At 39.5% G+C, this 17,404-nt stretch overlaps 1 protein-coding gene across 1 annotated transcript; it reads right to left on the bottom strand.

The window, feature by feature from the left end:
* Positions 1-1,041: 1,041 nt before the first annotated feature.
* Positions 1,042-17,042, bottom strand: DDX18 (DEAD-box helicase 18). Its single transcript, XM_012775611.2, has 14 exons — positions 16,851-17,042; positions 13,919-14,206; positions 11,685-11,828; positions 10,232-10,367; positions 9,762-9,862; positions 9,429-9,628; positions 9,222-9,336; positions 6,881-7,020; positions 5,789-5,950; positions 5,320-5,472; positions 4,572-4,685; positions 3,009-3,065; positions 2,493-2,670; positions 1,042-1,506 (listed from the first exon to the last, which is right to left on the bottom strand). Exons 1-14 carry the CDS (start codon positions 16,933-16,935, stop codon positions 1,364-1,366), a joined length of 2,016 nt encoding a protein of 671 aa, XP_012631065.1. The 5' UTR covers positions 16,936-17,042; the 3' UTR covers positions 1,042-1,363.
* Between the last annotated feature and the right edge of the window lie 362 nt (positions 17,043-17,404).

Here is a 17,404-nt window from a genome sequence, read left to right on the forward strand (position 1 = left end):
AACCTCTCTGCTAATGATACTCTGTATTTGCAGCTGCTCCCCAGCACTAGCATCACCGCCTCAGCTCTCCCCCAGATGTTCAGGCAGTAGATTCTCATGAGGAGCACAACCTAGATCCCTCACATGCGCAGTTTACAGTAGGGTGTGTGGCCCGAAAATCTAATGGCAGGAGGCAGAGCTTATGTGGCAATACAAGTGATGGGAAGCAGCTGTCAATACAGATGATGCTTTGCTCCCTTGCTGGGCACTCACCTCCTGCTGTGCCCCACAGTTCCTAACAGGCCACAGACCCTACTGGCCCATGGCCTGGAACTGCAGACCTACTACATCAAAGACATGAGAAAGGATGTGCTCCTGCAACAAAAAAATGCATCTGACTAAATCACTGACAGCTGTTTTTTTCTGACCTATTGGTTTTCAATTTCCAGTGCAGATGTATTTTTTGTTTCATGGTCTGGAAGAGGTAATTTTTCTCATAAAGAAACTAACATTCATGTATGCTGAGCACCGTGATGGCTTGGCTTTAAGTCTACTGATAGCTGGCCTTGGCTTCTAAGTTCTCGGCAGAGTTGGAAGGGCTTCTCGAAACCCAAACCACCTTGGAATAAACAAATCTGGAGTATCACTATTTTTTTTTTCTTTTTTCAAGTCTTTGCTAGGTTACCAAATGAAGGGCAGCAGTGCATTATACCAATATTGGTATAATTGAAGCTCATAAATCTCACCCCTCTCCCCCATGTTATGACTGCCAGGGACACTATTCAAATAACAAGGACAAATAACCCATATTTCTTGCTCTTAAAAAAGTGAGAAAGGTTCATTGTTTTAAAATCAAGAATATATAAAAAGTGATGAAATCTTCATCCTAAGGTGCTTCTTAGGTGCTGCAGGGGTCAACGGATATCAATAAGGTCCAAGAAGCAACTAAAAGCAAAAAATAAACTGAGACTGATTTGTGCATTACCACCTGTCTAGTACACTAGGTCCCGCAATAAGTTAGTACAGCAATCCACGTCAAAGAAATCTTCACAAGCCAGGAAGGAATAGTATAAAAAATTATATTAAAACAATGATAGAAATTTGTGTATTATGTACTTAAAATTAAAATACTGTACCATCACAAAAAAGTCTAGAAAGATTCCTTGCTTTGCCCTCGGGCAACCAAGATAATTAATTTGTTTTATATCCCCCAAATAAAAAGATACTTGCTGAAAATAACAGTATTCAGTCTTTACAACTCAGGTCAATTCATACTCTTGTTAGATCAGTCCAGATTCTAAAGGCTACAAAATTTCCTTTGTTAGAACAAGGGGAAAAATCCATTTCAGGACAAAGCTATTTAAGATGAAAGGAGGTTGTGTCTTCAGTGAGAGAACTGTCTTCTGTCTGATGATTTCTTGCTAATATTTTTAAAGATTTTGGACTTCTCAACTTTCCTGGATTTCTGGTAGCCAAATCCACCACCACCCCCTCTCTTTTTATGCTTGCCTTCATTGCTGTTCACATCTGAAGGTGAATGTTAAGGAAATCAAGCAACAAAGATAATGAATTCCAATCTAACATTTACAGAGAAAAAAACCCAGCAGGTAAACCACTGTCCCTCTACCCAACCCTTCTCTCAACAGCATGAACCTCAGCAATGTATTTCCAGAAAATCAGTGACCACAAGATTGTGGTCTAAAATTAGCAGGTGTGATTTTCAAGTTCAGTGTGATAGTCATATTAATTCTTTCCTCCACACAATGAATTCATGAGAACGAGTGATTAAAGTGCTAAGATATTAATCAGGAAGTTCATAGATCACACTAAAAAAAAAAAAAAAACCAATGTCAAAACAAATGCTTTTCATTTCTGTTGGCAGCTGGTAAGGGTACGTTTGACCAAGGCGTGGAGCTGTTCTTCCTTTCTCACACGTATTCTCCAACACGTATTCATCACAAAGGACATTTACTCAAGGCCTACAATGGGAACGGCGACCCCAAATTTGGTCCTCTCTAGTCCCCTCAGAGGCAACTGGAGGTATTCCCTTTGCCTTTTATCTTGAGCAAAACTTATTTTCTTTTACTGGACTTGCCACTTCTTGGTAATAAAACAAGGGCTCGAAGAGGACTTAAACTCTTTGAAAAGTCCCATTCTCTCTTCAGCTTCAGAGCATCCTGTTCCTACAGCGCAGCCTCAGCACTGAGCTCTGCCACTTTACCTGTGCTTCTGCCAGAAATGCACAACTACCTCTGGCTCTCACTGTCTGACAAATTTGTCTTTTTAAGGCTTAAGTCATAAACTGCCTTGTTCCTGTAACCTCATCTTGATTATTAACCCCCACTCACCCCATCCTACCTCTGTGTCCCGTGCTGGCACAGACAAGCAGGCACTGGCCAGGATGAGCACCTGGGCCTCCAGTCTGCAGCCAGAGCACCCACCAACCCCAACGCCCCTCTGTCAAGCTTTTGTTCCCTAGTTCCAGGATGACTTCATAACAAAGAAAAGGATACTCAGATCAACAAATGGAGGCACCTTGAAACCAAATGACAGGGCAACTTGAGGCAAATTTAGGTTATTAACATTAAAGATCTGTTTCAGAGAATGGGAATCATAGGCTCGGATGTACGACTTATATGCTTCCTGGGCTGACTTATGAAGAAAGTAGTTCTTTTCAATCAATTGTTCAAGCTGAAATAGAAAGAAACTTTGGTTTTCATAAAATAAAAAAGCAGATTTCAAACATTCTAGAGCAAAGCCATTCCCTAAAAAACATGTATTCTAATACACTTGTTCTAGGCTTTGTACTATTTGCTGCAGTGAGAACAATGCCAAAGTTCTTGCAGGGTGTGGCCTGGGAGAAGAAAGAGAGCACAGGACCCTGATAACCACAGCAAGAACCCTTAAAGACCACACAGTCCAACCCCCCATTTTATGACATGGCAGACACAGAGGACAGTGACTGCCCACTGCAAAGGTCGTGTTGGGATAAGGTTCCCTCTTACTCATGAGTATTTAAAAAAACGTACCTGAGATTGGATGTTAGAAATTTTAGACCAGGAAAAGTCAAATTCACTTAATGGAACCTAGAAAAACAAAAGTATAAAGATTAGTAAACCAGGATGATCAATATTCTGATTATTTATTAGGTACTGAAGACAGGGAAGGTGACCAGGCTGTGGAATCCCTCAGGACAGAAGGCAAAATCTGCTTTCTCTAGACTCCCAACTTTGATGGAAAAGTTCTCTCTTTGCTTTGTTGCGTTAGGAAAATGGTACTTTCTTTCTGAAAAGTAAGGTGAGAAATTAAACAGAGACAATGAGCTGGTGAAACACTTTTCTCTAAGAACCTCTATAATCCTGATTATTTGGAGTGATGAAGTAGCCTGAAGCTTCTAGTTAGGAGGACCATTTGCCTTTTCCTCCATGTCAGAAGAGGGCCCTAATACCACACAGCCCTGTGATTGGGGTTTGTGACATCAGAGGCCACGATGACCACAAACTCCTACAGATAGCTCTGTTGTCAGTCATCACTTGTTAGATAAATGGAATAGTGCCAGACTTGGGTAGGGGAAAAAAATAGGTACCCAAGTCCTGGAGTCTGTCCTCAGAGAGCCCATAGTCTAATGGGGGAGACAAAGTGGTGAAATGACAACTTAATGAGCACCTGTGCTGTGGGAACGGGGGGGAGAGTGGGAGATCAGAGATGGCTTCCCAGAAGGGAAAGCAGCTGGCTGAAAGCAGAGCATGTTGAAGGAAGTGTGCACAGGCCATAGAACAATTTCAGGGAACTGCACATAGCTGCAGGGTAGAGGAACCCTACCTGGCAAGGCTATGCCAGGGAGGCCAACAAGGAGGCGAGTGTCAGAAGAGAAGGCCTGATGTGCACTCCCAAGGCCTAGCAATAAAAATGCCACTTAGATTCTGATGGATTCAGTTCTGGTAGGACGGAAGGAGGCCAAAGCCAGAATAGGGTGGATGGGGACAGACTGGGAGGCAACCAGGAAAAATATAAACCATTTTCTCAAAAAGGCAGACTAAGGAAAGGCAATAGGCAGTACCTATTCTGGAGACAGTGGAAGCAGAATGGGTTTAAAGTTGAAGTTACTTTTTCCATGGTGTGAGACTTGAGATAGTAAAGCACTAACTGTAATAACAAGATCAAAGGCTGAGTGCAGACAAATGCAGGACAAAAGGAGGCAAAGGGGCAGGATGAATGGAGATTTCCACTGCTTCACACGAGGTAAGATGGAAAGACAGGAGGATGAAGGGACTGCAGGAAGGGGAGCAGGAGAGATGTCCAGGTGTGAGGGCACATAAAAAGAGCAGACAAAGTTACAAACAGGTCCGTAGGGATCAGGAGGGGAGCGACTAGGACACAAGAGGTGCTGCTGAACAACCGTAGTTTCTGTCCCTACCTCCTGGCCAGAAGTGCATAAAATCTTCCTTGCTTAACTGCTATAACAACTGTTTTAATGGCACTGCCCTGACTCAAGACTCTGTGGACACACGCAGAAAGAGTGCCTGCTAACAATCCCTGCACACCAAGAGGAATCTGTTCCAATTTAAGATATTCCAAGTAAAGATCTTTACCTTGGATTGCTTCAAGTAACGAAGGAAACCCAATTCTTCTGGGCGCAAAATGAGCAAGGCATGCCCTCTTCCATTTAGGCCTCTGGCTGTTCTACCCACACGATGAATATATTCCTTTGGTAGAGAAAGAATATGTGAGTTAATGCACTGTCTTCCATGAGCCCATTAGTGACATGACTGAACTTCAAATATGTACACAGTGGTCACAGAGGTGCACCAGCACATCTGTACTGAGATGGTGCACCTCCCACAGGACTGGGCCCCCCACAAAGCCAGGCCAGCACTCCCCCTGCACACACCATCCCTGAAGGGCTAAAAGGCTAATGACCAAGGCCTAAAAAAAGGCTGGATACAATGTGCACATCAACAGTGTGATCTAATAAAATGAGTATTATGTGTGCTTCGTTCGCCTTTAAAAAACCCCACATTTTACTATATACACTACATAATCTTATATACCTCCTTAAACAAATTTTATTTCCTTTAGCCACCTATTGCTCTTAACCGATCATTCCAAGGATCTAACATTCTTAACTTAAATCCCACTGAAGCCTCCAAAACCTCCATGTATGCCTCCCTTGAGCCCCGTAAAGCTTTAAATACTTATCAACACCAGAGAAATACTGCAGAGTCACTAATAGGGATAAACCTTATGAATGTGAAACGTGGTATTTCCCAGGGAACCTGGAGAGTAAGCACACTCCTTGATGTGGAGCCATTCTGAAGGCACCCCAAGGATGCCAGTTACCTTAGGGTCATCTGGAGGGTCATACTGAACAATCCAGTCAACTTCAGGAATATCCAGCCCTCTTGCTGCCACGTCCGTACATAACAATATCCCCGAATCTGCGTTGCAGAACTGGAAGAATGTGGTTGTACGCTTATTTTGCTTCTGCCTTCCCTAGAATCAAATAAAAGAATCCATTAGAGCTAGAACCTTGAGGCTGTTTCTAAGAAGCCTAGCTATACAAACCCCCCAACTTGGAGTTGTTACCCTACTTTATTTCAAGCTCACCGCAGGCTTATGTACTATTTCCCCACTTGGCCCCTCTAAGAGAATGGTGTCTCTTACTCCTCTGACAAGTCCTTGTCCCTTCATACAGGATTCACTACCTAGTGATGATCAAACCACTCAGAATGACATTTAGAGGAGAGCAGTACCACCAATCCCATAAGCTATAGGACTTGACAAGCATCAGCTATTTTTAATCACTTACATGAATGGCCAAGACAGGCAAATCAATGTAGTTCAGCAACTCATAGTGGTATTTCACAGACATACAAGATGAAAAGAAGACCATCAGTTTCTTCTTTCGGTTCTTCTTAAGGAATGTAAAGAGCAGCAGGAATCTCTTTTCAGAGGGACAAACAACATATCCCTAGAAATGGTTGAAATTAACAGATACAAATGAATCAAACAGGTATTTTCAGCTTCATAGCCAATGTACTCTGATGGAGAGCAATGATAAACATAGCATATAACATGTCATGCCTTCCCTACAATATGTAAAAAACTAAACAACCAACTAAAGGTTCTTTAAATTACACCCAGTTAGAGAATATTTTACTAATCAAGAAGACTCAATCTTGAAGTTCTCATTTTAATCACCTTAGTTTGGATCTCTGTCACCTCATTTCTACCTTTTTCTAGCTATGCACCCTGAACCAGTCTCTCCATCACCTAACTTGCCTTGCATCTTATTGAGATTATTAAAAATATTTTACAACTGCACTTAGAACTGACAGTTATTAATAACACCCTCTCCCCCATGTGACAAATGGTATCAACAAAGAGAGCTGATCAAACTATTTTCATAGTTCATGGCGTTGTATACCCAGAGTATCTAGATCTAATGTCCAAATTCACTACACAGATGCTCCTCCACTTACAATGGGTCCATGTGGATAAACCCATTGTAAATTGAAAATATTTTAAGTTGAAAATGTATTTAATACATCTAACCTACTGAACATTATACATTATAGCCTATCTTACCTTAAACGTGTTCAGGACACTTACATTAACCTACAAATGAACAGAATCATCTAACACAAAGTCTACTTTATAATAAAGTGTAAAGTATATCACATAATTTACTGAATACTCTATTGAAGTATGGTTTTTACTGAATGCACATCATTTTTGCATCATCATAAAGTCAAAAATTATTAAATCAAACCACTATAAGTTGAGGACTATCTGTATTTGAATTAAAAGTTCATTAACCCATTTGCTTTCTGGATAATCTTCCAAAAAAGTACATGAAAACACTAAGACATTACAGGTTTAAGTTATTGATAAAAAGTACCTGCTCAAGACCATCCACTGTTGCATTAGTTTTATCATCATCAACACCAACATACAATGGCTCCTTTTTCAGAGAAATCCTTGCCAAGTCTTCAACTTTTCGAGTTTGTGTGGCAGAGAAGAGCATAGTTTGTCTGCGTACTGAAACAGATATACATACATATATATAAATAACCTCAATCTTCCAGGGAATTTTTGTAATTGCTTCACAACTACAAATACTCTAGGTAGAATGATCAGAAATGGGAGCTGAGGTATCACTGCAGTGAGCCTACAAATATAAAGGGTAAAGAGTGCATATCATGAAATACTTTAGGTCTATATGTTTGAGAACTTAGATGAAATGGACAAATTATTTGAAAAATAAACTACGTAAGAAGAAACAGGAAACCTGCATGGCCTTAGATCTATTTAAAAAACTTCAGCCAAACCCTTTACCTTCATGTAAAGAAAATTCCAGGCCCAAAGGGATTCCACTGATAAATTCTATCAGATCCAATTCTCCCCCAAACTCTCCAGGAAATCAAAAAAGAGAGTTTACTTGCAACCATTCTTTGAAATCAGCTATTACCCTACATATAAACCTGACAATGACATTGTAAGAAAAAAATTTATGGACCAATTCATGAACACATCTGCAAAATTTCTTAGCATAATTTTAGCAAAGTGAATCCAGCAACATATCATGACCAAGTAGAACTTATTCTAGGAATTCAGGCTTAACATTTGAAAAGTCAATCAATATAATTTACCATATTAACAAACTCAAGAAAAAGTATTGGATTATTTCAACAGACACAGAAAAGGCATTTGGCCATCTATTGCTGATTGAAACCCTCTGCAATCTAAGAACAAAATGGATCTTCCTCAATCTGATAAAGGGCACCTATATAAAACCTACAACTAACTTCATACATACTTAATGGTGAAAAACTGAATGCTTTCCCCTAAGATCAGGACATCAAGGATGTTCGCTCTTACCACTCAGTTTTGGTATTGTACTGGAGGTTCTGGCCCCGGGCAATCAGGCAAGAAAAAATACTAATAAAGAAGTGAAACTGTAATGACTGTACATGATTGCCTATGTAGAAAACCCAAAAGGTGAGGGTCATCTGGAAAGTTATACAGAATAATCACTGAGTACAAGAATAATTATCTTGTTGGATGTAAGATCAATATAATTCCAGACTTCTTGTGGATAAAAATTGACAAACAGATTCTAAAATTCATATAGAAATGCAAAAGAACAGCCAAAACAACTTTGAAAGAGAACAAACTTGGGGGCTAACACTACCCAGTTTCAAGACTGAATAGGGAGGAACTGGAACTTTAACATGTTGCTGACGGGAATGTAAAATGGCACAACTGCTTCGGAAAACATCTGGTGGTTTTTAAAAAAGTTAAAGACACACCAGTCATTTCCACTCAAGAGAAAAGGAGGTATATGCCCCCCCCCCCACAATGAGTTGTAGATAAATGTTCATAGCAACTTTATTTTTAATAGCCCCAAACTGTAAGCGGCAGAAAGATCCATCAACAGCGGACAGATAAACAAATTGGTATATTCATGCAATGAAATGCTACTGAAGAATAAAAAGAATTACTGGTGCAACAGCATGGATGAATCTCAGAAGATTTGCAGAGTGAAAGAAACTAGGCCAAAAAAGAACTACATATGGTATGATTCCATTGGTATAAATCCCTAGAAAATGCAAGTTTATCGACAGTGCAGAAAATACACCAACAGTCACCTGAGAGAAATGGATGTGTGTGAGGAGGGTTGGGGTGGAGGGACTGCAAAGGGGCAAGAGGAAACTTTTGAGGGTGATGGATGTGTTTATTTCCTTGTTTGTGATGGTTTCACAGTAGTAAACATGTCAAAGAGCATCAAATTGTATATTTTAAATGTCTACACATAATAATGTCAATTATACCATAAAGCATTAAAAGAGAAATAACAAATGTGATTACGGTTTTATTATAGTTATAAGCAGTTTATAATGTTGTAGTACTACAATCAAGCTATGCACAAGTCAAATACAACACAAAAGGCAACAAATCTATGGCTACTTGGGAGATGTTAGATGAGGTAAGAGTAGGTAAGAGAGACCTAGGTTAGGACTGTTTAACTTGCATCATAACCTCTAAAACGGCAAAACTACTATATTAAGTTACTACTAAGTTTGATGCTTATGTTCCAAACCACTTCTAAGGCTGATTGACACAACTACTTCACTTAGGTTGTGGTAAAATTCTGGTATTAATACAGTTTTCGATAGGAAAAACTCTCATCTACCTTCAACAGGTATTTTGCAAATCACATGCAGATGCTACCTACTTACTTGGCAGAAGTTTAATAATTTGCTTTAATTCCTCTTCAAACCCAACATCCAAGATACGATCAGCCTCATCAATAACCAGACACTGTAGATTTTTATACATAAACCCTGGGGTATTCTAACAAAACAAAGGAAAAGAGAAACTGTTAGCTGTCAAGTTTGTGTTTCATGAGACAAGGAAACAGGCACTACATCATAGCGTTCTCTGACCTGCATGTGGTCTAGGAGACGGCCTGGTGTGGCCACAATGATGTTGATCCCATTAGCAAGTTTCTGTGCTTCAGCAGATCTGTTACTGCCACCCATTATTAACCCGTATGTATGCACATGGTGAGTCATCAGCTCCTTAAGAACGCCGAAAGTCTGCATGGCCAGTTCTCTAGTTGGTGAGAGAATAAGGACTCCGGTTCCTAAAACAGAAACAAACAAACAAACAAAAAAGATATACAGTTAAGTCAAACTGTGGGTGTCACCATGAGTCCCTAACAACTACAACAAACTTCCAGTGAAATAATGGCAGAAACAAGCAGATTAAAAGCTTACCATTTCTGGGCATGAACTTTAACTTAACAATGAGTTCAACAGCAGGAATAAGAAAAGCCAGGGTCTTGCCACTGCCTGTTTTTGCAGCTGCTAGAAGATCCCTAAATATTAAAAAGAGAAAGAAAAAGACATTTAGTCTACTCATTCAGCAAATATTTACCATGTACTATATACATACATTTTAGGTACTAAGGCTACCACATGAACAAGAAAGACAAAGTTTCTCTCTTCTGTATCAATGAAATCAATCACCCATGTTATATACCTACGCAGGTATCATCAGCATTGTGCTACAGAACAGATGTAAATACTTTTCTTCAAACATTAGTAAATAACTTGAAGCCTTTAACGCAGTCTGGATATGAGACCTAGCACATAGTGCAAAATCAAAAGAATACGCTGATATTTTCTATACAACCTGCTAGCATTAAATACAGACACCAATGTCCAAGCATCAGTGTTAACCATACCTGCCTTCCAGAAGTGGCCTGATACTTTTATGTTGAATTTCAGTCATGTTTGTAAAGCCCATTTCTTTTATTGCCTTCAGAGTGTTTTCATTGACAAGATTAGTTAGAGAAGTGAATGAAGTATCCTCAAAAGCTCCTAAAAAGAAATTTATCATTAGCAAATTTATCTTTTTAAAAAAGTAAATACTGCTATATTTGCCTAAATTAGTTTTGTTTGGAAGAGCTTCTTACTGTAAAAAAAAAAGAGACTAAACCCCAGTTCATTCCCATGCAATAATATTAAGAAAAAGATGCCATACTTTTGAAATTTCTCCACTGCTGATGGCTGTGTGATTTAAAGTCCAGAGCCTATACTGTAACAAAATAAGGGGTGGAGAGGAGGAATAATCGAGGAACTTATACAAAATGAAAATGCCAAGGCAGGATTAAAAAAACAAAAACAAAAACTGAGTGTAAAGTCAGTTTAAAAAAACCCTAGTTAAACTCACTCTAAAAAGACAACTGGGAAGGGTCAGATATAGCTGTAATTTCCTTAGCAGGAGGCAAAATCAAAATCACCTGGGAGTTCCCCACCCCCAACACGCCCAGACTGTAAACCAGGGATTCTTTCTCTTGGCACTACTGACATTTGGGGATAGGTAATTTTTTGTCTGGGGAGGTATTCTATGCATTATAAGATTCTATGAAGCACCCCTGATCTCCACCCACTAGATTTCAATAGACTTCCCCCTAGTTCTGATCATCAAAAACGTCTCCTAGGGGTAGGATAACCAACCTTCTTGGTAAACCTGGGACAGAGAAGGTTCCTTGTATTTAGGACTTTCAGTGCTAAATCTGGGGAAGTTCTGGGCAAACGGGATGATTTTGTCATTCTACCTAGGAGGCAAAACTGACCTGCTTGAGAACCACTGCCAAAACTTCTCCAGTTTTGACCAAGCAGATCTGGCCTCAATATTTTAAGAAAGAACTCAACTCCTAGATATTTCTGGTTACAAGCAGCTAGTGCCAGTCTAAACTCTTGACTTTAACAAATGAACAAAGGGCAAAGGAGGTTAACCTGGCACACGTCCCTCAATGATATTAACTTCATCCTTCCTTCCTTATTAGTAACTAAGCCCGCATTAAACCTCTAGTTTTCAGACTTTTGGGCCAATGATTTTCCTTTACAGAGTGGAATGAGCCTTAGAAAAGAAAAAAGTAAAGAAACAAAGGATCCTAGAAGCTGCTTGTGTGCATATAAATACTTAGTGCTAGGCATGGAGAAAAGGAAAAAAAAAGAGGGAATAATAACTCAGGTACCATAAAGTAGATGAGAAAGAGACATATAGAATACTTGTTGATGGCTGTTTTCCAACCAAGTTCAAAGTCACAACGGAACCTTCGATCCTATAATCCTCTAAGAGCAGCACAACATTTTTAAGAAGCCATGTCTGGAAAACTTCCTGGAAGTTACCTGTCAGTCCCAGGGGCAGGCTTGGCACTTCACTGTCATCCTCCTCAGTATCTGGCTTTTCCACCTTGTTTTCTGTTTCTTCTTGTGCCTCAGCGCTTGTTTCTTCAGACTGCCCTTTGTTTTCAGTTTTTGCTTTTTTGGCATCTTTGGTTTTAAAGGACAAAACACACAAAAATTTTTCCTTAAAGTAAAAATGCCAAGTGTGATCAACAAAATAAAAGATTTGTGATGCAGAGAGGTATATTTTCAAAAGCTTAACATACTCAGTTAATTTGTGAAGAATCTTTTTCAAGAAAAAAAGATTCGGTTATATTTAAAAACCCAGCGTACATAAAAATTTGGCAACAAAATATTTTTAGGCTCTTAATTTATTATACCATCTCATTTAACAAAAGAAAATTTTAGAAGTTCAATTAAACAACATAAAAATACTAATCACAAGTTCCATACATTTTGCTGAGGAAAAAAAAGCACATCTGAGTAACATAATTCTTAAAAGTTCATTACAAGCACTGCTTTTTCTTTCCATGCCAGTTATCATAAATTTTCCATAAAAGCTGTTTTATTCTAAAGATGAATGGAAAAACCAAAGGTTCTTCATGTTATTAGAGATGGAATGAAAAGCGAGGACACCCATCTACCTAGCTGGCTGACATAAACTGAACTGCCCCTTGGTTGTCAGTACCGAGGGAGGAAAGGCGGAGCTTCCTAGCTTCACTTCTCCATTCACAGCTTTCATAATGGGGCCCTAAACTACCTTTCCAGTTCTACCTCTCATTTCCTTCCTCAACGTTCCAATCTGAGTCAAATGGATTAACTACCGTGCTGGACTTTTGTAGAAATTTGTGGCAGTTAGTGATGCTAGTTTGAACAGCACTGACTTAGACCAGAGCTCAGAACTCTTTTGTAGCCCAGGACTGGCCTCTTCCCTGTACCCTACTGTCACCCTTCCAGGAATTAATCAACTCTGCAGGCTCCACATGTTCAAAAGCCATAGATGGCATTAGCTGTTCTCCAGGGCTTATCACTTTTGTTTTCTTTAGAATAGTTCTTAAAGTTTACATATAAGATCAAAACTCCCAGCACTGTGATTTCATGCTTGAGAGCAGACATAATGTCACTTCTTTGGGAATAATCAGAATGAGAATCGTAAAGGCATTGATAATTTTAAAACAGGATTACAATTATTTTCAATCAAAATTAATTCCTAATCCTCATGCATTTCCCTATCTTATTTCACTTTCTGTTTCAGCTATTTCTCATAACCTATAAATTTTTTTAGTAGGCTGTGTGAGGACAGCCATGTATGTCTGGAAAAGTTCAAAGCTCCTTTCTAAAGGAAACCCTTATTTCACATAAGATACATAAATAGGATACTCTTAACTCAGGGTTTGGCAACGTTTAGGTTTTGCAGGCCATATGGTCTCTGTCACCATAAAAACAATAAAATGGGCACTACTGTGACCCAATATTTATTTACAAAAATAGGTGGAAGGCCAGATAGTTTCCAGACCCCTGTCCTACCCTACCTCAAAATCTCTGCTTGTACATGTCAATTAAAATGCTCATTCCTTCACTCGAACTTATTCAAAGCTAATCATCTTCAAAAAATAGTCCTTCTTTCTGCCCTTGCCCACTCTACTCACTTAGAAATTATTGTTCCATTTATCTAGAAGTTTATTGAATGCTAATTGCAACTAAGACTCCTTTTAAAGGATGAATTTATGGGAGGAAAAAGGAATGGGGCAAAAAAAGAAGCAAATGAAAAAAATCATTAATACAAAGTCCCTTAATACAGAAAGTCCTAGGAAGATAGATTCTACTACCAGCCCAGATTTCTTTAGCGTTAGAAATTCTCCAATTTTGTTAGCAAACAGGTAATCCTATGCTATGCTATAGTATGTTCTATCATAAAAAGCACAGCTAACTGCCCCGAAGAGCAAATTTCTAGAATTCTATAATAAAAGGAGTCTTATCTAAATGTGAGGTTTTCTTCAAAGGTTAGAGAATGTAAAAACATGACACATTGCTTGATATTTTGAGAAAGTTAAAATGCACTCTCCCTTTCCACCAATAAAATGCTTCCTTTAGGTACCAGGCTAGTTTCCAGCAGACTGGGGAGCACAAAGGATTCTTGTATGTCACATGTACACAATAATAATAAGAGGGAAGGTGGAATGGTAACTAACTGTGAAAAAATGTTTGAATGGCTCGAGTTCAAAGAAAATACCTACCAGGCCCAGAATCATTTACCATTTTTCTCTTCTTCTTCTTCTTTTTCTTTTTTGATTCTGAATTGGGAGATTGCATTGTTGCTTGTCCATTGGTTAAGATAGTAGATTTCTGGGGGGATTTTTTCACTTTTACATTTTCCACTGTTTCTTCAGACAGGTGTCCATTTTGAGCTTTTGATAAGCTCGCCTTCATAGACTGTTTCAGGGATTTTTTAACTTTTCCACCTCCCGTTGTTTCTTCAGATATATCTCCATTTTGAATTTCTGATAGGCTCACATTCAAGGCCCCTGTTTAAAAACATATCACACACTGTGACAAAGAAGAGGAGGTTTACTTAGAAACAGTGAAATCCCACATAAGAAATTCCATCGCTTCCAGGGCTAAAACTACTCAGCTTTTTCTTCTCTTTCATGTACACTGTTAAAACCATCTGCAATGCTATAGTATTCTACCATAGGAGAAAAGTTTCCTTTAAGGGAAAAATGCTGGAAAAGGGAAAGCTATATTGACTTCTTAATTTCAAAAGACCATACCTCTATTTTTAAGGAGTCTGGGACAAAAAAACTTCAGTGAGGTCAAATATTTAAACAGATGGGGTCAGACAATGGCAGTTACAAAATAAAACAGTTTAATATTATTTGGTAAACATATGACTAATTGATACATTGAAAGACATTTACATCTTATTCACAAATCTACTATTTCTCATATGACTTTCAAACATTCGATCTCAACTTCCCTAAACTGTAGTGAATTGAAAATTCAGTTCATAAAAGCACTTAGCTATCCCAATATTTATTACACAAAAATGCAGTCAAGTGCTGCATAACAACATTTTGGTCAACAATGGACCACATATGATAGTGGTCCCATAGGATTATAATGGAGTCGTGCCATTACAGCATTAGCAATGTCACAGGGCAATGCATTACTCATGTATTTGTGGTGATGCTGATATAAACAAACCTAGTGTGATGACAGTTGTATACAGTATTACACATATAAAAATATACACACGAAGTGTAGCATATACTATAGTCTCTGATACTTGGTAATGATACTAAACAACTATGTTACTGGTTTATGTGCTTACTATATTTTAAGTTTTATTCTTATCTTAGAGTGTACCCCTTTCTAATTATACATATAAAAAAAGTTAACTGTAAAATAGCTTCAGGTAGATCCTTCAGGACGTAATTCAGAAAATGGCATTGTAATCATAGGAGATGACAGCTCCATGCGTGTTATTGCCCCAGAAAAACATTCCAGGGGGAAAGATGTGGAGGTGGAAGACAGTGATACTGATGATCCTGACCCTGTATAGGCCTATGCTAATGTGTGTTTGTGTTTTAGGTTTTAAGAAACAGTTTAAAAGTAAAAAAAGATAACAAATTTTAAAAATAAAAAGAGCTTATAGAATAAGGATATAAAGAAAATAGTTCTGTACAGCTACACAGTGTTTTAAGCCATTATGTTATTATTGCAAGAGTTAAAGTTAAAAAAATTAAAAAACTTATAAAGTAAAAGTTACAGTAAGCTAAACTTAATTTACTACTGAAGAAAAACATTTTATAAACCTAGTGTACCCTAAGTGTATAGTATTTATAAAATCTATAGTAATGCACAGTAATGTTCTAGATCTTCACTTACTCACCACTCACTGACTCTTGCAGAGCAACTTCCAGTCTTACAAGCTCCTTTCATGGTAAGTGCCCTACACAGGTGTACCATTTTTATCTTTTATATGGTAGTAGTTTTACTGTACCTTTTCTATGTTTAGCTATACAAGTGTTTACCATTTTGTTACAACTGCCTGCAGTATTCAGTATGGCAACATGCTATGCAGAGTTGTAGCTTGGCAGCAATAGGCTATACCACACAGCCTAGATGTGTATAAGATGTATCATTCAGGTTTGTGTAAGTATACTCTACGATTTTCACACAATGAAATCATTTATATGCATTTCTCAGAACACATCCCTCTCATTAGGGGACCCTTGACTGTACCTGAGACTATCTTTACAAAAGTTTTCCTGTTTACATATATAAAGTAGAAAAAGATAAAATATGACACCATCTTTTGCTCAAATTATCAATACCTATGTCAAGAAATAGTAATGCTGTACTATTATGCTATAGGAATCCGAAATATAAGGAAACTTTAGACACAATTACTTCAACATCTGTGGCCCACTGTCAGAAAACTGGGACTGCAAACGAGGTATCTAAGAAAAGTAACATTCATGTAAAATCATTTTCATTTAAGTCACCGTGCAGGACACAAATATGTAGAAGCTCTTAAGTAATTTAAAACCTAAAGTTGAGAGTGACGGAAATACTGGGCAGAGAAGCTTTGCGTTTCAACCTATGCAGAAGACACTTCCCAGCTGAAAACGAGGAAGAGGTATAGGATCAAGAGCGTGGAGATGGGTAAAAGCAGCAACAGTATCACTAAAGCTCAACGAAAAGTGACACGAACTTTCTGGGAAAGAAATACAGAAGTGAAACAAATGATGTGAAAGGTGCGTGGCCATGGGAACGTTCCACGTGTCTGATCGGTCACAGGGAGGGGGTGGTGGGTGTGAGGTGTGACCTGAAGGTGCTGAGGGAGTTAGAATGTGTAGGCGAAAATGCAAAAGGCAGGTTTAGTTGGAAGCCCTGCCGGAAGCCTGGAAGAGAACGCAGGGGCCTCCTGCTCTGACCCCGTAGAGAGAAACTGATCCCCAAAAGGTCAGGGGCAGTTCCGGCGCCAAGCGGCGAGTGCGTAGCGCCAGGCTGCCTTTTCACTCTCCGCAGTCACACGTGCTCCGGGGAGAGCTGCCTCCGCCACCCCGCGGCCGCGGGGACTCCCAAACCACCCTGCCGGCCGCCCGAGCGCGCTCGGCCCGCGCGAGGACCGCCTCAGCCGCCGCGAGACTCAGCGCATCCTACCCTGCAGCTTTAGGTTTCGCTGCCGCAACTTGAGGTTCCGCTTCTCGATCTTCTTGCGCAGGAGTTTCATCGGCAGATGAGACATGTTGGAAAAGCGTCCCTAGACCTCGGCGCCACCACACGGAACCTCTGCTCTCCGGGTTGACGTTACTTCCTTTGCTGCCCAACGTGCGCAGCTCAGCTAACCGGAAATGTGTCAGAGGAACGCCAGAGCCTGGCGGAACGGAAATGCTTCCAGGGCGGAAATCACTCCAGCCCGCGCACTGTAGTACCTTTGGCGATCCAATTGTGCGCAGCGCCCCCTAGGGTAGCGGAGGTCAACCCCTGCACTGGATTCACCTTGTGCCAGAGCTGGCGGCGCATTGGGGCGGTTTGAGAGTTTTCAGAGTTTAAGCTTCCTCTTGTCCGCGGAAAAGAAGACAAACTCTGTAAAATAATTTAAGGAGCTTTATTTTGAGCCAAATTTGAGGACCATGGCTCGGAGTCACGCCCAAGAGCCTTGGGCAAGTGGACTCCCTGTGGCTGGGTTACAGTTTGCTTTTATACATTTCAGG

This window comes from Microcebus murinus, chromosome 8, assembly GCF_040939455.1.
Source record: "Microcebus murinus isolate Inina chromosome 8, M.murinus_Inina_mat1.0, whole genome shotgun sequence".
NCBI lineage: Eukaryota > Metazoa > Chordata > Mammalia > Primates > Cheirogaleidae > Microcebus > Microcebus murinus.